This window comes from Augochlora pura, chromosome 8 (assembly GCF_028453695.1).
Source record: "Augochlora pura isolate Apur16 chromosome 8, APUR_v2.2.1, whole genome shotgun sequence".
NCBI classification, from domain to species: Eukaryota; Metazoa; Arthropoda; class Insecta; order Hymenoptera; family Halictidae; genus Augochlora; species Augochlora pura.
Genome location: NC_135779.1, coordinates 3935110 through 3961442, shown reverse-complemented (window position 1 = coordinate 3961442; position 26333 = coordinate 3935110). Strand labels below are relative to the sequence as shown.

General features: G+C 45.8%; 1 protein-coding gene across 2 annotated transcripts in view; it reads left to right on the top strand.

Moving 5' to 3' along the window:
* The window catches only part of E23 (ABC transporter G family member E23), a 174600-nt gene extending 153094 nt beyond the window's left edge, over positions 1-21506 (top strand). For both annotated transcript variants that reach the window (XM_078188872.1, XM_078188873.1), the window contains 8 exons: positions 1858-1958; positions 2757-3012; positions 4080-4250; positions 4931-5052; positions 10179-10386; positions 13382-13596; positions 16052-16260; positions 17160-21506. In XM_078188872.1, coding sequence (XP_078044998.1) covers positions 1858-1958; positions 2757-3012; positions 4080-4250; positions 4931-5052; positions 10179-10386; positions 13382-13596; positions 16052-16260; positions 17160-17352 — 1475 coding nt within the window. In that variant the 3' untranslated portion in view covers positions 17353-21506. The remainder of the gene's footprint in view (positions 1-1857; positions 1959-2756; positions 3013-4079; positions 4251-4930; positions 5053-10178; positions 10387-13381; positions 13597-16051; positions 16261-17159) is intronic.
* Positions 21507-26333: the final 4827 nt, after the last annotated feature.

Below are 26333 nucleotides of genomic sequence, written 5' to 3'. Positions count from 1 at the left end.
TTGTTGACCGATATTATTTTCAATCGACGAGAGTTTCTAGTTTAGTCTCACGAATGCTTCGCGAATGTCTTTAATTCTCTCGCGTTTTTATTCTCGACCCTGCCATATAAGTGTTCACTGCTATAAATATTATTTGTTCCGGTCGACGTGTATTTATTCACGCAACACCGTTGAAACAATACATCCGGATACCCGCTGGGATAAGAGAAATTTATAGACGAACACTTTTAGAGAACGGAAATACATATTTGAAACACCGCGGACAGTTTCCTGATCCCACCTCTTTACGCATGCCGGTGGTTAATACGGAGCGGACTTGTCCAGCCGGAAAGCTCGTTCGAAGTGGCAGGAAGCGTTTCGAAAATGCATAATAATGCAACCGCATCGCTTCGAAAGGGTCGTGTCCGCGCTGCCGGCCAGGCTCAACAAAGCGTCGCGGTATTATTGTTAATATGGAGTAGGTTTGTTCAGCCAGGAAGCTCGTTACCAACGCCGCCGCCGGCGCGACTATCGATCGGGGGCGAGCCCCGCAGTTTCCATCCGTTCGCGTCGGCCTTTTTTTCTGGTTTTTTCTTTTTTTTTTTTACACTCTTCTCCCGTGTGCATCGACCGCCGAAACTTTCGAGCCGACTTCCTGTTTAACTGTTTCTCGGCCGTTCGAGTTTCGGGAGGTGGATCGGTTCGACGGAGGGTGGGCCACGCCAGACGCGGCGCGCATACAGTCGGTGACAAAAGTACGACGGCTCGGACGCCGGGCATTATTTTCCGATGGCTGTCCGTCGGACGAGAGGAAACCGGGGGGGGGGGGGGGGGGGGGGGGGGAGGGTTTCTGCCACCGTTGTTCGAAATGTACACGCTGCGGAAGTCGCCTCTGGACATTTTCCCTCTGGAGATATTTTTATCACGTGCATTTATTTATTTGAATATTTTTAAAAGATATTAGAGCATACAATGGAAGGTATTAGCGCGATGGTTACAATTTTTCATTAGATATTATGTAATAGAGGCAACAAAAAGATCAATTTTGTTAAGTTAAATTGTCCTGAAATTTCTGACCATCCGAAGAATAAAGCGTTAAATGAATAGAATGATTTTTAAATAAGTAAAAATAGATAAATGAAATTACATTTGGAATTCTATGAAGTATGTAGAACAATTTTAACTTCGGTAAAAGACACGCGACCATCGAAATATTTTAAAATATCCTGAAAAGTGTCGAATTGATAGATAAAGTATTGTGAAATTAAGGGTAACATCGTAGTAAATATTTAAACGTGCGATTAAACGTTATTGCCATTTTATTAAAGCTATAAAAATAACGTCAACAGCCAGCCGAAGGGACTCCGAATCTCGCAGCAGACGAAACCCTAACACCGTGCACGTAAAAAGCAACGTCGAACCTTTTCGCGATCGAGAATTCTTTCTCCCGAGCACGCGTCGCTCGATCGCGATCATTTTCTAATCCCGGAGATCAAAGTATCCGCGATCCGAGACCGGTACACAAAATTGTCCCACTTTCGTCGACGTTCCAGTCCGGCCAGTAAATTCGCCCGTAATTTGTTTATGCACGGACCCCGTAACAATTTACGACTTCCACCGGTAAGAAACGGCCGTTTCGTCTTTCAGTCGCCGCGCTTCGTTGATGCTGCCATTCTGATCGACGATTTCCGCGATCGTAACTTGCTCACCTTTTCTCATAAACCTGCTCCGAAACGGAACGGAACGGAACCACCGACCTATCTCTCTCTATTCTCATTTATTATTTCAAGAACGACCGGCCTACGGGTTCGAGGCGCGTCGATTACGCGGAATTATCGGTCCGTTTCGTTAATGGGAGATCGCGTTTTTATTTTTCAGTTATCGGAGATTACACGAAACGGGGATTATCCGGCGGCGAGAAGAAGAGGACGAGCATAGCCTGCGAGCTGCTCACCAATCCGTCGCTGATGTTGCTCGACGTAAGCTATTTAATTGCACTCGACGGTTGTCTTTCGACGTCGGCAACGTGTCCATTCCCCTTGGACAATGCGCCCCCGAATTTTAAACGAACAGAAAAATTTCAAGTTTCTCTCTCTCTCGAAACGCAAACTTCGACTATTATTTTCTTAACACTTAGTGGAGTCGTGCAAGAGTGACGTAATTTTTTCATCACACTTAAAGCTCAATTTTTAATACAATCTTTTAAATAAATTAAAGCTAGTTCGAATCTACAAGATGCAAAGGGGTTGCAAAGTTCACCCTTTTAATACCAACCAAGTCCGGTTAATCTGCTTTCAGAAAGAAATTAATTTCGTCAATATTCTTTAATTAGAAAAAAGTAATGTGAGAAACATAAATTAAGAAGTAACGCTGTCACCTATTAAAAATATTAAGGAAACATTTTCCTCAAGTGCAACGACGTCCCCGTTCGGCAGTATAACACTTAACGGCCGCAATAAAGCTTGTCGTCTCTAATTTTATCAATCGTGAAACAAGCTGTTCCGATTTTGTACTTTTATTGTCACTGGCGCGGCACCAGAATGTTCAACGGTGCACGCTCGGGATTCTGGCGTGTCTCGGAAAAACGGTCGTCTGCCACGAGTATCAAAATTCGCTCGATGAAGTTCGCATCGCGCGCACCTGCGACCCGGCACCGCGAAGAATCGAGAATGCCTCGAAGCACGAGGGATTCTGTCCTCATTGTCGGCGGATATTCAGTTATTCGTGGCATGGTCTGCTAGCGAAATGAGATTAATTTGTATGCTGTCGTCCCCCAGGAGCCGACCAGCGGGCTGGACTCGCATTCAGCACAGGCGTTGATTTCACGACTGAAGAAATACGCGGAGCAAGAGGGCAAGAGCATCGTGGTGACGGTGCACCAGCCTAGTTCCAGGATGTTCCACAGCTTCAACAAGCTGCTTCTGCTGAGCCGGGGACAGGTGGCGTACTACGGTCAGACCTCGAATATCGGCAGGTTTTTCTCCACGATAGGGCTGACGTTGCTGCCGCATTACAACCCGGCCGACTTTATACGTAAGCTGATCATCATTCGACGGATATAACGCGCGGAGCCGAGTCGAGACGATGGATAAAGCATTTTTGGCAAATGGTTAAGCAGTTGAACAAAACATTCGGACACCTTTTAATCGTTTGCAGTTTTAAGTCAACTCTCGACCACCGTAGCTATTTATTTCTTTTATTTTTAGATAAAATTAAAACATTATCGTGTTACATATATCTCAACTTCAAAAAAAATTTATAAGTTTTATTTATTTTTTTTTCCTACTTAAACTTAGATATTATGTATTATTATTTCATGTATAAACTTAATGCGATTGCAAAGGGTTAATTCTAAGTCTACCGAGACAGTCAAAAAATAATCGTTTGCACACTTTTTCATTTTATATATATTAAAATTGTAAGGACTCTTTTAAAATTGATTCAAGCAATATCTTAAAATAGTGAAAGACATCTAAATATAGCCAATCTTGTCATCGTTAGACGCAACACACGCCAATTACTTTTAGTGATTGATAGGTTTACTATTAATAGCTTAAAGATTGATCACTTTGCCACGAAAATGTTCTCGATGATCAAAAACGAGCAAAGCGTCTTATAAAATTGAAGGAGATAATCGTACGATTCCTCGTTTAACCCTCAAGGTACTACATAAATAAATTCAAAGTATAATATAATATTTATTACACAACTTTTTATAATTATATATTTTATTTAAAAAGTACCGATAGTGTCAAAATTATATCATACTTTTATAAAGTATCGGTAGGGTCAAAGTTATATTATGCTTTTATAAAATATCGGTAGTGTCAAAGTTACATTATACTTTTATAAAGTATCGGTAACGTCAATGTTATAAATACAAATACGAGATAGCAATCTAATTCGCGAAAGTCGTCGAGGGTTAAGCGTATCTCAAGACATACAAAAATCGACCAAAGTAATTGGCGAAATTGAACGAATAAAGGTTCCACGCTGGTTGGAAGTATTTCTATGGAAAAATCTGATAGCCGTGAGGGTCGTGGATGATTAAACGTGGCTGGCCGGCAGAGTGAAATATTTTTGCAACCCCATTGTTTCAGTGGAGCAAATAAAGGGGCCGGAGGAGGTTCGGGAACGGATCGTGGCCGCGGCGAGGAACGCGAGACAGGGACCGGACTGCCCGCCGGAACTTCGCACGGAATATAATCCCAGCCAGCATCCGCTCTGCGACCATCTCATCCATTATCACGAGCACCACATCAGCCACAATGGTATTAACTTTGCGCGTACCTCGCGACCAAACCCGCCGAGCTTCATAATTCACGCTGTCCGCGGAAACAAACATTCTCTTGACGCCGTTCTCGACTCTGTTTTTTCCTTCGCGTCCTTTCAATTATCTCGACGAGATACCGTCCTACAGATTAGACTTGAACAAAAATATATATATAAAAGTATTGGAAGTAATTAATTAAACATTGTTATTTGTATGATATAATATTTCAAGATTAATTTCACGTTATAAAAAATAGAAAAGCATATATTGAAGATAATTATTCAAGTTATGGTGTAGAGAATTATTAGTTGAAATTATATTTTGGAAGATATGCTGGTAATAATTACTAGATATAATGTTTCACGTGTCTGAAATTTATAATGTTAAATTCTATTTCTTACCATTAATATTGATCAGAAAAATTAAGTTATAGAGAAAGTACAAACGCATATCAAATATTCGTTTAATGAGTGTTGATCTTCTTCGATTCTTTTACCCTTGGCAATACAATTTGCTAGAGTCTTAAAATAGGTTTATGAGAAAATTATATTGTTAATATTTCGTTAATATTTAGTACATTATATACGAGGTATTCAACACGAGTTTGACTGGTTATACTGCAAGAGGTCGATGCATTTTCGAATATAGACCGTTGCTGATCGAACGAACGAATTTCAGTGAAAGAAGACGAGGGCCGCACTCTCTGGCTGGACACGCAAAGCCATACCAGCAGCAGCGCCAGTTCCGCCGACGAGGATTACGCCTGGCAGTGGCCCACCAGTTTCTGGTCGCAATTCAAAGTGAGTTGCACGATCCGTCGCCGGCCAGTTATTACAGGGAAACTTCTATTTACAAACAATCACGAGGCCGGCCTCAGAGCCGATCGGCACAGAAAGAGTTGCAAGACCGCATTTCATAGCCAGGAATCTGCGGAGAGGCGACTTAGCATAAACGTGTCCGCGGTTCGCGCACAATAATCGAAATCCATTACACTTTCTTAAGGTTACGCGCGCCGGTAATTGTACGTTAATACCGTAAATTAATTATGAATGCAGAACGAGCGGATGTAGTAAGCGTACGGTCGCTGTCGCTCCGGCCGCAGCGTGTACACTTTTCCGATTTCCATTGCGCGTCGGATCGCGAGTCAATTTGTTCCATAGTTCCAAGACCCGTAGCAGACTTGAATTCTTCGCGATCGACATTTGTCGAGGACGAGCCTTCAGGAACGATCCTACCCCCGACGTACGTTCCAACAATATTTGCCGTGCAAACACTCGGCCGGAGTTTATACAGCGCGGAAAGATGTTAGGGTTCCTATGCCTGTCCACTCCTCGGGCGCTCGATCGATTGGAAAAATAACGCGGAGGAAGATGGCCGTCCCGGAACGGTCCGTTATTTCCCGCGAACAGGTGACCACGTCTCGTCGAGCAATCGAATAACAGAATCGGTTCGCCAAAACACGAAATATTTTCTGAAGCAGCAAGCACGAAGATTTTGTCAATCGCGGTCCGCAGGAAACGACGTTCGTATTCCGTGAAATAGAGCCGCAGCCTCCAATCTCGGTCCTTCGTCTGAGCAACGACACTAAAAACGGAAATATTGTTCTTTCTGTCTCCTGTCTCCGCCGACCCTGTAACCGCATAATTTCGTCCGGGGAAATCATAAATACGATATATTCTACGGACGAGCATGTTCGATCCGCGGCGTCCGCCATCTCGTGCACTTGCGCCGGAAGCAATCCGGAGTCGGTAGAAAGGTTGCAGACCACGGATCTCCCATTCTTTTCGATGGAAGATCTACAGAGAGTATCAGCCAATCTGCGACGGTGGTCTTTCTTCGCTAAGAAATTGCTCGGAACTGAAATCTGCTATTCCCATGTTGTCCTCCATCTTGAATCTCTGAACGACGATTCTTCGAGCTGGTCTAAAGAATCACAAATACGTAGACTTCAAGCATCGATTGCATCGACCAATGGGAAATTTCTTATTGGAGGAATCGTCGCGTTGTGGCACTGAAATTTTTACCTCGTCCGCCATCTTGAATTGTTACGCAGAGAACGTCGGATTTTAGAAGCCTTTCGATTCGCTGGTCGAGTATTTTTTCTTTCTACGGTGAAGAATCGGGATCAAGATTCGGACGGATTGGTAGACCGACGGAAATTCTCGCGTCGGCCATGTTGAGTTTTCCTCGCGACGGTCGCAGTCAAGGAGCATTGGAAGCCGGCCGAAGGCGAGATCGAAAAGTTCGATTGCGTGCAGGATTAATAGAGCATGCAAACGGTAATATGCAAAATTTAGATGAGTGGTCTGGTATGCGGGAGCGGATAATACCGCGGGGAAATGGAAATGACATCAGGATTCAAGTTTAATGCTCGCATTAAATTCGTATTAACGCTCGACGTTTATCTGAGACACGGTAATGCATTCCAGATAACTTTCAAGGCGGTGCGACACGGTTGGCTCTCGCCAGGTTCGTTCCGTCTGAGGTGCTGCGCTCTGTTTCGCGGTAGGTAGGTAGGGAGGGAGGGAGGGGGGCCTCCCTTTTGTAAGAACGTAATTTCCGTACGACCCGCGGACAATCGGGGCCCGGGCGGTCGCAATTTCCAACCCGTTTGAAAATTTGATTAAGCAATTTCCTCATCCGCCGCGCGCCGGCCCGGCGATGCTCCCGCACGGGGGATTAATCGGATCGAATTAAAAATCACGAGAGTGCAATGCTCTAGACGACTCGTCGTTTATCGCTCCTCGTATTAATTTCAATTTCGAGAAACCACTCCGCCGCTTCGCAATAATCTCGTTGTTGTAAATGGACCTATGAGTGTCCACCCGACTCGTGCTTTTTACACGGCCCCGTTTCATTACGTATACCCCTTTAAAAAATATTTCGAAGCAGATAAAATAAATTCTGAACAATTCTGAACAGTTACGAATATTCCGGATAATTTCTTACAACCTTGCCGGATCGTTTTCTTTATAGTTATGACGGTCTAAAAGTGTTCCGATCGCAATAATTTCTTAACTTGAATACTTGAATATTTATTTATTGATTTATTTATTTATTATCATTGCCTTGATCCGTGCGAGGCTTATACAGCAGTCTATAATTTTGTACACTATATACAATAATTATCAGAAATCGATAATTAAATTTTTACGTTACATTTTATTAGAATTTAATATTAAAGCCTTTAACATCAGATTTAGGTAGGAAAAACCAAAGACAAAATTGTCGACTATAGAACAAAATTTCATACCAACTTCAACCAACGAACTAACAGTCATACCGAACAGGTTCTTACCAGAAACCTCCGTGACGAGTTAGGCTCGTTAAAGTATGGCAAGGGGTTAAATGCATATCACCGCGAGAACCGTAATGCGTAGAACAATTGGATTAAAATAATGATACGGTCGATGCTCCGAACGTTGGTTGACCTGACGGAAAATTCAGCAGCCATCGAGGCTCTCGGTTAAATGATCGAGGGATTTTCACAGCGCCTCGTAACAAGGCGAGACGCCGCCGCCGCCGCCGCCGCCGCGTATACGGAAAACGGCGAAACACTTTCCGCGTCGATCGATCGACGCGTGAATTTTCTTTTTTTGTTCTTTCGCGAAAAACGATTCCGCCGTGGAAAAGTGAGACGCGAGCGGCATGGCGCATTCGTATTTCCAACGAACGAGCGTACCGGTGTCGCAGTAATTATCCGGATATGGCGAATCGTGTAAACGCGACCTAGTTCTCCTCTCCGCGCGGTTCGCGCGGCCCTCTTTCTCGCCGGACGACAGACCGATTTTCTTTCTTCGATTCGGGGCACCGATCCCGCGGAAACTATTTTTCCTTCGGCATCGCCGTCGTTTTGACGACTTGAAGGTGTCGCGACGACGACGTCTTAGAATTCCTTTCGCTCGTGGGACGAAATTCGAAGTCCGAAGTTACGAAAGCTTCTGTAGAAAAGTCTGCTACTCTTTTAGATGGTAAAGGATGGCTTTGGTTAGTTTTTTGAGACGATTTATTGATCGCTGGTAATAACAATAATAATGATAATAACAGTAATAATAATAGTTTAGTCAACTGGTTGATGCTCTTTAGTATACGATATAAGAAAGTATTTACATATACAGCATACGTTTAAAAGTATTCAAGCAAGAAAAAAGATAAAAAGAAAATAATGTATGTAAAATATAAAAATTTAAGATGCTGTATAATTTAAGATACTGATCAAAATCGAAGTTGATAAATTAGTAGCAGATTTTGTAAACCTTACCATTAGCATAAGAGCGGAAGAATCGAAAAACACCTCTCTGATATCTGACATAATCGTCGAATGAAGGACAACAGCGGTCATAAAAAATACTAAGTTTCGGAGCGCGTTATTATTTTTTAAGTGTCTAGGTGTTCCGTAAATGAAAGCAATCAATTATTAAATAATTCTAACGACTTTGGATGGATGACAAAAATCGAGCGTCGCGTATCCAATATGGCGGCGCCCAATGGTTCGCGAAAATTGAAACAAAGTCGCTCGATTTTCGAGGAATAGCATAGATTCTTTTGCAATGGTGGACCAACCGGAAGACGCGTCTCGGTTTCCGACCCGAGATTAGCATCGCCGGGCACGTTCGACTGGCTTCGTAGTCCCGGATCGATGGATCCATCGGATCGTCGCCGGTAATTGAGTAATTAACGATGTCAAGTTCTTCCTCTCCGTTCTTCACGGTTAAATGACGCGCGTATATAGTTGTAATTTAAAGAGGCCTTCGAAAGCCAGCATTGTGAAACTTTGCGTTCTATTTCCTCACGGCCGCCTGATATAATTGAGCTGCGCCAAAGAGGTGTAGCGGGCAACCTTGCAATTGTGACATTGTCGCGGCACGGGGGCAGCATTTCTATCATTATGAGCGTGCAATTAGCAACGCGCTCGTGTGTCGCCGCTGATCAAGCGCCATCTTAATATAGGCCGCCTAACGAGATTAATTAATCGAACGGGGACCGGCCCTCGTGGATCGCGACGCTTTCGCCCCGGTCGTTCCGTTCGATGCCGGCGATCGTACCAAAAACTGGCCGCCGCCGGCAGACTTAACGAGACACGAATGGTAATCGGCTGGCAATTCTACAAGGTTTGAATCGGCTTCAATGTTACGTTCTCCTAGAATCCGATCGATCGATTTCCAGATTTAAATATTCATCGGCTCGGCAGATATATAAGAGCCAATTTCGTTGCGCTCGCTCCTAATCATGCAGGATTACGTCACCGGTAACCAGACTCTGGGTTATAAGAGGTCGCGTGATATTACGACGGCGAACGTGTTAATTAACTCTGATACGATACAATTAAACCTGGCTACGAACTTGACGGGAATTCGATATCGAGCGACTACGCGGTCCACGCTTTCTTCCAGGCGTTCCCTTTTTTAATTCTAGTTTTTAATTTTAATTCGCAGTTTCGCTGAAGCGTTGGAGTATTCTATAGGATATCCCAAAAGTCGCCTTTAACCAAAACGATGGTGTCCCTGAAGTCATTTTAAATAACTTTCTCCTTTACAGCAATTTTCTCCGACGCATCGTTCATGAGTTATTAACGAAAAACAGTGACCAATAAGGCGCGAGCTCGTCTGCTGCTAGCCACTCCAGTGGAAGATACCCAGTTCCGCTCATTGGCTCGACTTCCCCGCGCCAGCAGAGCTCGCGTCTCATTGGTCACTGTTTTTCATTCAATAACTCTTAAACGAAGCCACGGATTAAATTCCTGCTAAGGAAGAAATTTCTCCAAATGACCTCAGAAACCCGTCATTTTCCTATTACAAGTAATTTTTAAAACACCTTGTACAATCCTTTTCAACGAACGCGTTTCTTGCCGCAGAGAACATGCAACTCCGTACGCGAACATTGTCGCGATCGAGATTGAGAGAAAATTAATGTTCCGTGATTCCAGGTATTATCAGAACGAAACTTTCAAGAAGCACGGCCACGGATGCTGTCTCGTCTGAATTGGCTGCAAACGATAGCCCTCGGTTTGCTGGCCGGCCTGCTCTGGCTGAGGCTTCCCAGAACCGAGGCGGCCCTCCACGACATCCAAGGCTGGATGTTCTTCAGCACCACGTACTGGATGCTGTTCGCACACTTCGGCACACTCTCCAGTTGTAAGTCGTCCTATCTGCCATTCCCCAAAACTGTATCATGCTGGCATTTACCAGTGACATTTGCTATTGTGCTCGGTAAGGTCAAAAATGGAATCTGTTCGCTTGGTTGAAACGCGACAGCTCCGCCATTTTTAATTAAATCGAAATGGGCATTTTATGTTTAAATTAGGCAGATTAGGATGACAGTATTTATTCATTTACAAAGAGAAATGATTTTAGATAAGGAACAATAAATTAAAAGTGAACGTTGCGAGTCGATGAGACGAAGCACCCAACTGCTTGACATAAAAGGGGTAGTTGAGCTAGAAGAAGGATCGAAATTCTAAAAATCCTGTTTAGACAGTACAATGTTGGGCTGTACAATGATTCGCTTGTCCGGCAATAGTATCATCGATATAAATAAATATCCATACAGATACAAAACACAGTCTAGCTATAGAGGATATAACAATCGCGTCACTTTCGATTAAAAAAGGGCGCGTCGCCATCTCTCGGTCGGCGGTTTCGCTGCGCGGAGCTCGATCCGTCCGAAAAACGGAGCCGCCAAGAAAATGTCCGACGCCTAATGGCTCGTTCGGGGCAATTAGACACGGTTCGCGCGAACAACAAACAACGTAGGCCGGCGCGCACGCAGTGGGATGCAAAACACGGGTTCTCGTTGTCAGGTGGCGGGCTCGTTGCGCAACAAACCAACCGAGAACCAGATGAAAGTAGATTGGTTAATTGAGCCACAAACGGCGTGACGCGCTGAATCGGCTATTCAACGATGCCCGTTTTTTTTTATTGCCAAGATTTGCAAAGGACCTGAAGGAACGGTCAATCAAGAATGTTAGTATGTAGGTCGCGCCGTGACCCACTGCGCGACGTCGCTCGCGCCCGGTAATTGGTGGCCCTTTTGTCGACGACGACCGTGCAAAACGAGCGTGACGAATTTCTGACGGGGAATCAGACTGTGAAGCCACTCGGCGGATCGCAGATTCCCGAGCCGCCCGCCGAATCGGACATCGATTTTCAGCATAATCGGCGTAGATTCGACGAGCCCCTAGAAAACGGGTTCGTCTTGGAAACTTCACATGTACAACGCTCTTGTTCGTCGACGATAAAATGTTTCCGTTGACACAAGTTTCGAAAATTCACTAGAAAGATTCGGCCAAAACCAAAGTAATTTAATTAATGATACCGAAGCTAGAAAGGTAAAATTAATCATTTCAGCCGTTTATTTATTTTATTTGATTTGTCTACTTTATTTAATTTATTCGATTTATCTACTTTATCTAATTTATTTGATTTATTTAATTTATTTAACCCAGTAATTTTTAAATATTATAAAAGTAATAATTTCGAACATATACTACGATAGTATTAAACACTGGTTCAATTCTTTCGTTTCCTAAAAATCCAACCAACATTAAAACTACTCATTATACCAAAAAAAAAGAAAACGACTTTCGAAATTTGAATGAAAATCGATCAACATGTACTAACCACGGGTGTTACATAACAATTGGTTTCGCGTTAAAAATACAACAGCCGAGGCGGAGCAGACGCGACGAGGGAATTTTAGAGGCGAGCCGAGCGCGGCGATAAATATCAGAAGGCAGATGGGGAAGATCCGGCACGATAAATAAGCAGTGATATGACCAATGAGAGCAAGAGGGGTCTCCGATAAAGATCGGTATCGGCGGAGGAAAACGAAACGAAACGGACGGGACGGACGAGCCGAAGGTAGACACACACACACACACAGAGACACAGACACGGTCGAGAGAGGAGAGTAGCCGGGCCGGATAGAGGTGACAGATCGCCTCGAACAAAGGGCAGTAAACGATAAAACAGGAAAAGTTAATGGCCGTTCGCCTCCCCGACTATTTTAGGAGTCGCATAACTTAGGCATAGAAGTTCGCCGCTGGCGGACTAGCCGCTCGCTACCTTCGACGTTTTACAGTGGCCGTCACTTATCCCCCGTAAGAAAACGAGAGACGGTACGCGTCGGACTCGAATAGACCCGGCCACGGTTCTCCCGCAGCTTTGAAACAAGAGTTTAGGCGTCCTTTCTTTCGATCCTTTCACTTCGATAACTTTTCGGGGGACAGGCCCGTTTTCGAACGGAGCATCCTCGCGATACCTCTGGATAGATAAGGAGCTGAAAGGGTTGCGCAATCGTTAACATAGATCGTACCGAACTCTGGTGTAATGATTCGGAAGAAGATTTTATGGATAATATGGGACGACTAAGTAACGTGTAATAAAATCGATGATAGATAGTGTATGATATAGATAAAAATAACATCGCATGATACAGAATAATAATTTCTAATAAATCGACACAAGATTTTGTTCCTCTATTATCGAACAGGAGTAAGTTAAAAATAATTTAAAAAAGTACACAAGCATATGAGAAATATACAAGAAAAGAATATTGTTCTATCAAGGAAATGATTAAGAAAGAAAAGTGCTGATTAACACATTTGATGGAATTGATCGCAGCACATGAGGATAAATTTACATATATCGACGAAATCGAAGAACTGTTTTTAGAAAAGAATACATAGAAATATATAAATAAAGTTTTTTAAAAATAAAAATTGTATGCGTATCAATTGCAATTAACGTTGCTCTAATTAGAAACTATTCCTTTAATAATTTTAAGAAACTGAAATTAACACATCGACGTTCCTAAATTCATTTCAAAATTAAACCGCCTAACATCCACACATTAATGATTATTTATATGTGAAATATTCAAACTGTTACCTTTGTAAGAAAGAACAGTACATCAACGAACGAAAAGCCTTTTGCAATCCGTCCACGTTCCGGTAACAGCTGCTAGTCTCTAGGTAATGAAGTAACGAGCGAAAAATCGAGGACTTAATAAAGGGCGCGAATAGAGCGAACTGAAACGGGATGAATAAACGCCGAGGGGATGTTATTAAACCCGACACGAGCTCAATTTTCAGTGTCGTTTAAAAGTGACACGGTCGACTTCTGGTTCCAGTTCCTCCTGAACGCGAGGTAATCAACAAGGAGCGATTGTCGGGATCGTATCGGCTCTCGGCCTATTACCTGGCGAAAATGGTCGGCGAGCTACCGCTTACGATTACCCTGCCCGCGGTCTACCATGTCATTAGTTACCCGATGTTGGGCTTCCACAGTCCGGCAGTTTTCGTCACCCTGCTGGCGTTCCTTTTGCTGAACACCGTTGTCGCGCAGGTAAGCCGATTTTTGTTCATTCTTACTGCGAGAACGATCAACGACGTAGAACGGTTAACCGGGCAATTTCTGGGCCTGCGTAGCCACTTCTGACTCGCAGCAATGTTTAACTAATAAACATCGATCGTGAGTTCTTTAAATTCTTTGCTATAGACATTGAAATGAGCTTAAGAGTTCAGTCTACTGATTTGAGCGTGTTTAAGTTGATTCGAGGGCTTAAATTTACTTTAAGGGTCCAGAGATTTTTATTTCTTTTTTTATGTATTTCCACAGATTTTGTTGAAAGAAAACGAAAGATTCAAGTTCCAAGGCGCAGAAATCATTGGTACAAAAGTTATACGCGTTTAAAGTTGACGAACTTCGAGCTTCCCATAAATGGCTACTTTATAATAGAACAGATATAAAAAAAACTGCTCAGAAAATCCGCTAGATGGCGGCATAAGTATCGATATATAAGCACGGCTTATCTTTAGGGGTTAGGGTTGATCTGCGTCAATTTTAAACGCGTGTAACTTTTGAACAAAAGATCTCCGCGCCTTCGAACTTGAATTTTTCGTCTTCTCTCGATAAAATTTATACGAATACTTGTAAAACTCGGAAAAATCTCTGGACCCTTAAAGTAAAGTTTAAGCGGTCCGAGCGCATCGCGGCGCGCGCACGATCGTTCGACGGAGTCAACGTTCCCAGCGGATCCAGGACACTGATTATTCGCGTGGAACTGCACGCGTAGACCTTTACGACTTCCTCTCGCAATAAAATTAAGCAAAACTGCTTCTAGTCGGTGAAACGCAGCCAATAATAGTTCCCTAACGTCTTTGTTTCGGATAAGATGGATCTCCGCGAGCGCGGCCCGTCCGCGCGTTTACGACTGCGCGCGTTAATCGACATGCCTCCGTGAACACGGCCAGCTTTATATCCTCCGGTTTCACCGCTTTCGACCCGATGCGGCGGAAGTGAAAGTTTTTTCCCCCGGCCGTCCCGTCGAATCCGCATTGTCCTTTTCGTTCGCGAAAATTCATTTCGCCTCGCGCACCCTAAATAAACGCAGAAACGCGCCGTTCCTGTGACAGAGGTTCCCTTCAATTGTTTTCACCAAAAATTGTTTCCTTCGAACTCGTTTGATCGAAGAAGTTGAAAAATCTTTTTCCAGCAAAAAAGCTTCGTGTCTCGCCGGTGGCGAAATTATTATTATTAATCGGCAGAATTCGGTACTCCCGTTTCGCTTGTCCGATCTTTCTCCGTCTTTTTCCCTTCACCTTCTCTCTTCCGTCTCCGGCCCTCGGACACTGTCCACCTACGGTCAAACAGTAAGTCATTGCTGCATGAAAGGCGGTCGCGATTTACTTTCAAAACCACCTACCTGCCTATTGACGGGAATGAATAACTCTCGCGTGTTTCACAAGACAACGCCGTGCACTGTCGCCAAACGCGGCGGGATCGGTTCGAAAGCGTCGACGAACCGGAGGGTCGCGACGGAGCCCGTTAACGGCCCTCGCGAACGCGACCGTCGCCCATTTAGTCATTCCCGTTAACGTCTATCCCGCGAGCTAGTTTATCGAGGCGAACCGTCGTCCGGAAATGGCATCGAAAATTCGGTACAATTCGATCGCCGGAGAAGAATTTTGCACGCGATTTTTAAGTTGCTTGGAAATTAGTTAAATAGTGATGTAATTTCAGTAATATAATATTTGGGTAATATGATTTGGTCCTCTGGTATCTAGAATATGGAAAATAAAAGCGGGACAGGATTAGCGTGACGAAAAGCGCTAAATCGAACGTGTCAGTAAAATGAAAAGCGATGAAAAACGACGACGCGACGCACGGTGAGGCGCTTGACCCGGAAAGCCGGACACGCTTCATCTAATATATCTTTCAATATTCGTACTGCTATTAGTTTTCCACTATTTGTACAGTTTGATGAGAAATTAAATATTTCAAAGCTCGAATCTTCTATTTTTTTTTTAGTAAGTTTACCGCTTTTAATTAAACGGGTGTTGAGGAAGTAAAATCCACCCTTGTAGTAGACCGTGTAATAATGTATAAATTCTAGATATTTATCAAATATTTAACATTATTTAAATAATCCAAATAATTATAAAACACGATGTTTAACTTTATATTCTTTTAAAATATAGTAAATCGTCTGAAAATATTTCAGAAATTGCTTGAAACAAAATTTCCAAACTTTCAACGAAGGACTCCGCTTTATAAAAATATAATTGAAAAATGGAAGTTAACATATTGCTCTTCTTACATTTAACTACGTTATACGGTAGATATTTGATATTTATGAGCTACGTTAAATTTTTAAGAATCGACTTTTGCCAGACCTTTCGACTCAGAAGTCGACGTCGCGGTTCCGTTAATCGAAAGTTCTCGATTCCGGGAAAAATGGCCGATCGCGCCGCGTTTGTACCGGCGGATTAAAAAGGGAAACGGACGGTCTTGTTCGCAGAGCGTGGGATTCTTCGTCGGCGCCTGCTGCCTGGACCTGCAGGTGAGCATAACAGCGTCAGCGCTGTACACGCTCGCCACACAGCTACTCGGCGGCTATTTGGCGACAGCGGTTCCGCCGTGGCTCGCGTGGGCCAGATACGCGAGCATGGTGCACTACGCCTATCAGAACATGCAAATCCTGGAATTCGGCGTCGGCGAGCCGATCACGTAAGTAGATTAACCATAACCGATGCCAATCTATGCGCGCGCCGTGTCTCGCGTGCGCCGCTCTATTACATCCCCGAAAACCAGAAAGAAACTTTTGATACTCGGAACCTGCTAATCGGTCGAAACGGTCGTTCTACCGATCCGAACAACCGCGGCCGGACTTTCACGATCCGATCCGTATCGTTCTCGCGTGTCTCGGGATTTTCGTTAAAAACCGCGAACTTGGTCGCGGACGGTTAAACGATTAACCGGACTACGAAGATGCCGGATAACTATATTTAGCCGGGTTCCGACGTCCCGGACATACGCTCTCCTAGTTAACGATCTCGAAACGAAAGTGAACCGGTAAACATTTCCCGCGGTTCGCTCGCTGGACGATCGAATAACGATCGAAAACGATGGAAAACGATCGATTAACTGGGAGTAGACGGTAACCCGAAGCGAGAGCGAGCGAGTTTTCGGATCGTTGAAATTTGCATACGGCGATATCGGAAACTGTCCGGATCGAACGGAATTCAATTCTCCGGAGGCTGATCGGGCTAATTGAATAAAAATGCGCGCCCGGCTAATTGCGCGAGAGGAGAGAGCGCCCCGTTTAAATAGTGGATGAACCCGGACCGCGACAGGCTCCATGCATTATTCAGTGCGCTATCGACCTCTCGAAACTGTCCGAACGGAACCGCGCGGGATCGCGCGAAGGTTCGACGCCGTTAATCGGTTTAGCCGAGGTTCGCGCGACTCGATCAGACGAATCCGAAATTACGGGGTCGCTCTCCCATGGTTTTCCGATCGGACCCGACGCCGAGAGCCACGCTATCATAGCAATCGTGAGATCGCCGAGAGCACCGCGCGCTCGTTGTCCACGTGCCCGATTGACCGTCTCGTTTGTCCAACGACAGATGCTCGCAGCCAAGCAAGTTTCCGGAGTGCAGGAACGCCACCACGATCCCGGTGTCGGCCATCTTGGAGAGCCAAGGGGGCAGGGGTTCCGGTCTTCCTCTCTGGGCGAACACGGCCGTTCTGCTCGCGTTCCTGGTGATATTCCGCACCCTCGGCTACCTGGTTCTCCGTTACTACCGCGTGCCGAAGTGAGCCGCCGTGTCGCGGGAACCATGAAGAGACTCGCCACTTCGTCTCCGATCGGACGATCGACGATGGATCGACGGACACGCGCCGCCGCGACGGCCTCGCCACGTTGCGCCAACGGGAACAACGAACGCCCGCTAAAACGCTCACCCCTCGTTTCCGCTCGCCGGGAATCGTAGCTCGCAGAACTGAGAAACGACACGCAGCAGCGCGAAAAGTTTATTTTTACAGGAGAATGAATAGGGCTCGACTACCCAGGCCGTGTTGCCGTATCACCTCTGAAAACGCGATCCTGCTGCTCGCCCTCCTCAGCATCGGCCGACCGACGGGGAACACACCCTCTTCGTCTCTCTCTCGCGGATTTCCCTAGACTCGAAAGGATCGATTTCCCGCTCGGGACGATCGTAGATCTCGCGACGATAGCTTCGCCTTCTCTCATGTGACTATTTCGAACGGACTGTCTCGCGCAGAGGCTGTTGCCGACAGGGTCGCTCTGCTCCCGCGAGCGACCACCTTACCCGTACGAATCCGCCAGAGTCTAGATCGATTCAGTGTCCTGTACACTCTCGCGAGAGTAGATCCGCAGCGGCCAATGTCAAATGTCATCGCGTGCACACTGCGCGAACCGTTTTCCCGAGGGTAGAAGCTCGTTCGAACAAATGACAGGCCCTACGGGGTGACCGTCGCGGGGTGACCCGCGAGGCTCGGTTTTCAGAGGGGTCCGCACGGGCCGCGACACTATTTTACTTACCGATTTAGCGACTATTTTTCTTAACACGCCGCACGCAGGACTAGCATACCTCGTCTAGCCGGGTGACCGTCGACCGGGAAACGACGGGTGAGAACCTACCGAGACCACAAGCCCCCTCGAGTGGGGAACTCGAGGGGTTCCCGCGAAGACGAAGGGACCGCGTCTCTCTCCCGCCTTCGCGGACGGAGGGGGCGCGCGTTTCCGGTGGCGCAGCGGCCGAGACGCGCGTTAATTAACCGATAAGATTCTACACGTAGAGGAAAATACTGTTTCTACTATATCACGCCGAGGTGGATGGCTGGGAAACGAATGAACGAGAGAGAGAGAGAGAGAGAGCGGGCCCTGCGTGGCCGGAGAGAGAATGAGCGACGCGCGACTGGTTCGACTCCATTCTTTTAATTTTCTTGCGGCAAGAAGGGTATAATAAGCAGGGAAACCGAGGAACAACCAATCGACACCGGACGAGAGTGAGTGTGAGAGTGTGAGAGAGAGAGAGAGAGAGAGAGAGAGAGAGATCAACCGAGCAACAGTGCAAAAGCGTTTCGATGCGAACGGGGGATATGACGACTAGGGGGAGAACAACAGGCAAGGGTGGTTTTTTTCCGGGTGGGAGGAGTAGAAAATCGACGCGGCGCAGAGGGTCGCCGCATCACCGACTGAAAAAAAGAAAAAGAAATCGCGTTTGTATACAATACATAGTACCAGGTACCATTTCTTATATCGCGAACGAAGTGTAGGTTGAGCGCGGACACATTGATACACACACACACACACACGGAACGCCGATACACCGGGAAACAGATCAATTCTTAGGATTAGAGGACACGAGGCGGGGGATGCTGCGAATTCACCATTCCCCACCTTTTTTTGCGACTATCCGATTGTAACACCGAGGACACAAACACACACACACACACACAGACATTTCTTTTTACTTTTATTACCGCAGAAGAGTTGCTACATTTTAAAGATATTCGCCCTAGATGGTAAGGTGAACTGCTACTATTCATTGCTACCGCTACTATTACTACTACTATTACCACTACTACTACTATTACTACTACTACCACTACTACTACTACTATTACTACTACTGCTACTACTATTACTACTACTGCTACTACTACTACCACTACTACTACTACTACCACTACTACTACTGCTACTACTGCTACTACTACTATTAGTAGTACTATTGCTACTACTACTACCACCACTTATAGTACTTTCTTATTATCGACGATCGTCGCTGTAAAGTAAGGGATAGTAGGCGAGAACCGGAACGTTTCCGTTCCTTCTTCATTTGTCTTCTTTCTTTCGTTGTTTATATAGGCTGCCAATTTTTTTTTCGAAAGAGATCGTTCGATCGATCGATTCGATCGACGAGAATGGAGGAAAAAAAAAATGGGAGAGAGAGAGCGTGAGAATGATCATGTACGTTAAAGGTGCGAGAGGTAATCGGGGGAAAGGGTCTTAGTTGAATCGTTTTAGACGTCGCGCGAGCCTGTAATTAATTAGCTCGCGAAACGAAACACGCGACGCCGGTTTAGAGATGGGAAGCGAGAGGCTCGGGAGAATGAGAGAGAGAGAAAGGGAGAAAGAGAGTCGAAATTTTTTTAGGACATTGTTGGTCTCTAGCGTATCTATGTGATGTTTTCTATGAGCTCGACACGTTACGAACGGGGATCCAAACGAGCCATTAAGCCGAGCGGTGTAATAATTCATTGGCTACCATTGTGTACATAGAAATTCTATATATATATATATTATATATATATATACATACAGAATATTATATATATATATATATATAAAACTATAATAATTACTATCATTATTTTTATTATTATTATTATTATTAATATTATTATTAATATTATTATTATTTGTATTTTTATTATATTATCGCATGTACATGTGACTCGACGAACTGAACGAAGGAGACACGCGACGTTTCTTTCTTTTCTTTTCTCTTTTGCATTCTGGTGCACGTGGAGCGCCCTGTAATCGAGATTATCGGAATGATTCGTTTGACCTGCTTAAAGAGTTTGAGAGAAAGAGAAATAGAGAGAAAGAGCGAGAGAGAGAGAGAGAGAGAAAGAGAGAAAGAATGAGCGAGGGAAAGAGGAAAAGAGAAATCGGGAACGGGGGGAACAAACGTGTTGAGATAGGAGACAATTGTCTTTTCCTCTCCTGAGTCACAGGATTGTATATTCATACATGTACACGTACACACAGACACGCGCATACACTCTCCAACACACACGTATATCCGATATCAGGAGTGACAGTGTTCGTTCTAGCGAGAAATAAGTGTGGAGAATAGGTAAATTGGGATCGCTGTGTGTTTTTCGTTTACGAAGCTGCGTGTACACTGGACGCAAGCTCCTGGTCCTGGTCGATTGTTTGGTGGACTTTTTGGTCGAGAATGCGAGCATACATAATCGTCGGTTTGGCGGCTCTTGCAAAGGGTACACCTTCGCGGAGCCGGCGCGCGATCGTTTGCCGAAGGGGAGCAAAGGGAAAACCTGATTGTGATAGAATTCGAGAAAACTGTAAATAGGGTAGTAATGGGGAACTGTAATTTTTTTTTCTTTTCCGAAGCGGTGTTCCTTCCCGCCGCGCTCTGTCGCTTCGAGCAGAGTCCTCCGAACGTACCAAAACAGATTTTTCAGAAGTATTCGCCGATGGCTCGAACGTGATGATCAGCCGCGAGTTACGCGATCGATGATCGATCGAGCAGAAACGTCGAGAACAGAAGCGAAAGTCAACGTGAACGTGCGGAGTGCAATTAGTCGAAAACTATTTAAACGATTCACCGTCGGACAGCCATGATTAATTCTAGTAGTAAATACGTTTAGTTCTAGTAGCGATTAAATATAGCAATAAAGTCGTATTATTATTATTATCTATTAATTATTATTATTATTATTATTATTATTAATTATTATTATCATTATTATTATTAATTATTATTATTATTATTAATTATTATTACTATTATTATTAATATTATTACCGATTCGAATTCATTTCCAGCGAAGCGAAGAGAGAAATAAAAAGAATATTTATGATTGTTTGCAACACGCAATCTGGATTACATTTTCTCTGCGTCATGGCGGAACAACAGAAGCTAGTTCTCGTAATCTTAAGTCAATACACGCGACGCTAATTCCACGTCCGTTCGCGCGTAGCCCGGGAAAACGCAACACGGCGATCGGCAAAGAATCGCGTTTCGAGGAGAACTAACAAATTTCTTCGTGCAACGAACTAACAGTAAATAAAAAGAACCGAATATTCCAGAGGTTTCCGTAAGCTTCAGGACCTATTGCGAGTGTACACGCAGCTTTAATCGGCCGTTTGGGGCGACAAGTCACGGTTCTGTGCGCAACACCGGACGAGTCCCGCGATCCGACCATAAATTCGCCACTCTACTCGCCAGATACTGCATCGTGGAAGCTATCTCGCCTTTGGAAACTCTGCATATCTATTTTAAATCGATTACTCGGCTCCCAGCACCAGTCCCTTCCGGAAACGGTTCGGTATCGCGACCGGAACAACGTCGACGGAACGCTAATAATGCGACGGCTGGCCAAACGGTCCTCGAAACGGCGTCCGGGGAACCGAAACGATACACCGGACTCGTCCGGCGGCACAAGCGCAGAACGGATTATATCCACCAAGTGTTCAATCGGGTTCTGGAGAACAGAAGCGTGGGCGGCGAGTTAGTCGAAATAAGCTACAGGCTCGTGAAAATGATAAGTAGGACAATGAATTACTGCGGCGTGGAGGATCGACGAATCGTTGACGCTCCCGATCCTGGCATTCTTGTATTCGAGGCGTAATATCGTCGAGAAGAATTCGATCGGCTGCGCCACGGGTCCTCGATGGGAGGCGGCGAGAACCAATCTGCCGCCATCGAACGCCGTCCCGGCGTCATTTTGGTTCTTTAGTCCGCAGACCTCGCGGAGCTCCGGAGGATCACCCTCTTCTCGTTCGAATTCGAAAAATTTCCAAAAAGAGGTCGCAGCCGAATCGACGGGGACGCGGTGTCTCTGGCCTCAGCGATTTGTTGATGTTTGTTGATAGTTTGTTCTTTTACCGCGCGAACGCGTTGATCGCGGGAAAGACAAGGAGCCGGAGCGAGAAAGAAAGAAATAAAGAGGGAGGTAGGGAGCGAGGGAGAGAGAGAGAGAGAGAGAGAAAGAGAGAAAGAGTGCGTGGGGGAGAGTGGGAGTGACGAGAACAGTGGGGAGGAAAGAGAAAAAGTAGAGGAGAGTGTCCGACGAGAGAGAAACAGAATGAAAAGGGAAAGAATGAGAGGGAGAGAGAGACTGAGAGGTGGAGAATGCAGGAAAGAAGTCGAGGACTGGGTGTCGACGGGAAAGAGAGAGTGCGGGAGAGAGAGAGGGAAAGGAGAGCAGCCGGCACACCGGTTGGGAAGAGAGAAGGAGAGGAATCCGCGATTGAAAGTCGTTCACCGTCGCCGTTCACCGAACGGACGGCTGTCTCCTGTTTCCACTGTCACGAGTTTTCTTCTTTTCTGTTGCTCGCGCCGAGGAAATTCTTAGGCAATATCGCGCTGCCGCCGGTCTTCGAATTGGCAGCGAAATTGGCAGCGAGTCCGGCAGACTTCGACGACCGAGGCAAGGGAAACCTAGACTTAAACCCTGCACCGGGTTTTCCTTCTTCGCGTCGTTCTCGGAAGAACCTTAGGCAATTAACACTTCCGCCGAGACCGACGCGTCGAATCGGTGAAAATTCTGTCGGCGCGGAAAACGCGTCACGAAAGAACTGTATTATCGGACAGGCTTCTCGTTCTTCGTCGCTGTTGCTTCTTCGACATCGCGACGATGTCGCGTTTACGAGTGGTGTCAATTCGAGGAGGAACTTGTACGTAGTAGATAGAGTAGCTAAGCAAAAATGTAGAATGGTTACGGGGGATGGCAGCAAAGGAGATTCTCAAGTTACCATAGTGTCACGGAGGGGAGGATCATCGCCGCATTCGACGGGCCGACCTTCTCCCTCGACTTATTCGCGAACGAGACGCCGCTTTCTCTGCCTGTCGGCGATCGAGAACCGACTCGAACCGATCCGCGTCGAAGGCGCCGATCGAGAGAGACCACTTTTGCCGCTTCCGTTTTTCCTAGGCCTTCGACGCCTCCCATACACGGGAACTCGCGAAATGTTTGTCGACGAGCGAACGCTTCCGGAACGACCGCTCGAAGAAACATGTCGTCGTCGTCGTCGTCGTCCAATCGGGAAGCGTTCGCGCGTGTCACTCGGACCGCAGCGACTTAAGTAGATGTCTTTTCAAAATTTTGATACTCGTATTTGTATACACCTGTACACAGCGTTCCGACATTTGTATACCGTTTACAAAGTACCATTTCTCGCCGCGGCGAACAGCGAGCGCCGACGATCGGCCGACAACAATCGGACTCGAAGAGATTTGTACGGAAATTTATACATTTGTAAGTTTTTTAAAAACGATACCGAAGGTCGACAGGCTCGACCAGAACGCTCTGATCCAAGCCGATTTTTCTCAAACGATAAAACTCAGTCGACAAACGCGAACGAACTTGTTTTGTTTCATCCGAAGACTTTTCTATGTAAAACCCGCGCGATCACTGTCGAGACTTCGCGGACCTCGGACGATGGAAGTGTAAGATCTCGAGTTGTCTGAGAGTCCGACAGAGACGATAAAGAACCCGCGTTAGTATAGAATTCAAGCAGAAAGATCGCGAACGCGATCGATCGTCGGCGTTCGTTATTCCCCGGCGAGTTCGTAACGAAGTCTCGTAAAATCTCGGCGGCGAATCACCGGCCGAGACCGCACCAGACCTCTACACACGCTTTTTGCACTAAAATACAATAAGACTGACGACTTTTTATACATACATGTTGACGTCGCCCATCGTCGCGAACGACGGTCGGGCACCGACGTCGGTCACGTCGCGGTGGTTCGCGCCGCGCGACTCACACAGCCAAACTCTCTCCCGACGTTGGTTTCTCACGTTTTTTCCGGCGCTCGACGACTCGAGGGCCGCGCACCCCCCCTTGGAAATTCGAGAATAGGGATAACGAGAATATGTAACACTAGGGTAACGATTCACTTTCATTTTCCGACGCGACGGCTTTCCTTTCTTGGGTGGGTTCCGCGCGAGGACGGGAGAGGAACGATCGTGCTGACTGGGAGCGATCGAACCGGGGAGGATTGCGCGCCTTGAAACTGGACCGATCGTCGTCCTCCGTCTCGGTCATGTTAACCCCTTAACCTACGATTCGGGTGCGAAAATTCCGGGCCGAAAACGTGTACAAGCTCGCGCGGCCTTCGAGCCATTCGCACGACTTGTTCCGTACGATGATCCGGCCAAAATTCGGAATAAAATTGAATTTTATGACTTATGTAACAGATAATAGCGCTTAACAATTTTTTAAATATTAGTAAAGTTATAATAAATATTAGTAAAATCATTTTTATAGGCGTCTGAGAGTCGCCGTTCGACCGTAAAGGGTTAAAATCATCTATTACGGTCTACCGATCATCTACTACGTATTTGTAGGTTAAGGGGTTAATTTTCGTTCGGAGCGTCTTTAATAAGTATGAAAAAAATATATAGAGATGGACGCAGGTCCTGTAGATAGCCCTTGGAAATTATTAGACGAATCGCGATCGATGCGCGCTCTTTTTGTTCGGTCGTCCCGTCTCGGAGGAGACGATCCGCGGAGGGGAGGGCTCGATCGTTGATCCCAGGTTCGCTGCGCCATCGATCACCCCCTGCGACACGTCCCAGTCGTGGTGCACGTGGGATTTAGACGATTAAACGGTCAGTTCCCCGCGAAGGGAGCCAGCTGATTCACCAGAAAAATGTTCGTAGATGGAAACTTGATCGTTGATCCCCGGCTGGATCAGCGCGGACTCTCAGGTTCTCCGAATGACGCGGAATGGGATCGGGACCGGCTGGCGAGGGAATTAGGGTGACGAGACGTAATAACGCGTGACTGTTTCGCTTTACAAAAATAGTGCCTTTTTTACAAAGACTCTGTTGTTTGTGCCAAGTCGAATTCACACGTACACACTCACACACTCGTGCACGGAAAAGAGAGAGAGAGAGAGAGAGAGAGAGGCCACGGGGACACGCGTAGACGTATAAATACAGGGTGAAGAGAACTCCGCCGGCGTGGGTCCAATGGGAGCACGTCGCTGCTTCCGTTGTTTTCGAACAATAAATTAGTTTATCAGTTTATTTTTAAACAGAATGTTTTTCTTGTCGAGGCGATTTCGAAGCTTCTGAAAGTCTGTCGCGTTGCTCGGTGCTTCGGGATGCTTTAAGAGTCCGCAGCTCGGTGCCGTGCATTTTTCCAATCAGCTCGTGGCAGTCGCGACGTTCACCTGTCACAGGGTGGTTCCCATTGTTTCTGCGTCGGTCGGACTGCGGGGGATGAACTCGGATATGGGAAACGCCGAAGACGAGGGAGGAGGACGCGATGATAGGAGACGTTCGCGAAATAATGGCGGCGCAGGTAACGCGTAAGGGAGAAAATGAAACGCACGCACAAACACACTGCCACACACAACACCGCCACGATGCAAGGGTAGCGGAGGGGGGGGGGGGGGGGGGGGAAGGGAGGAATAAAAGGGGATGAATGTCAAGGGTAGAAGCGAAGAATGCCGGAACGACGAGGAAACGGAGAACCTCGATGAAAAATAGAAACATGTGCAATTGGAAGCGTGACGGAGCGAGAGCGCGCGCGCTCGCGCGGGCGAGAGAGAGAGAGAGAGAGAGAGAGAGAGGAAGCTAGATAAAGGATATCGCGGGACTAACAAAAAAAAAATGCCAAAAAGTGTTCCACTAATCAATGCCGCCGTGGATCCCCAATTAGTACCTACCGTAAACCGAATGAAATTAACAAATAATAATCGACTTGTAGAATGTGCTAATGGGAGACGAAGAAAATGAAATGAAGAAGTTAATATATAACTCTAACTACGGTTATATATATATATATGTATATTTACCGATGGCGGGGGAAAAAAGTATTTATACCGTGAGAGCATACGAATGGATAGTAATATAGTAATTTTTGTATCGTTAATTATGTTCGAACACGATTACGATGAACGGTATCGATAATACAGCTCTTTTAATTTCCGACGGTCTCTGCTTATGTACCGATATACTCTTCTCCCTCGCCGTGTATGTGTATATATATATAAGTATGTATGTGCGTT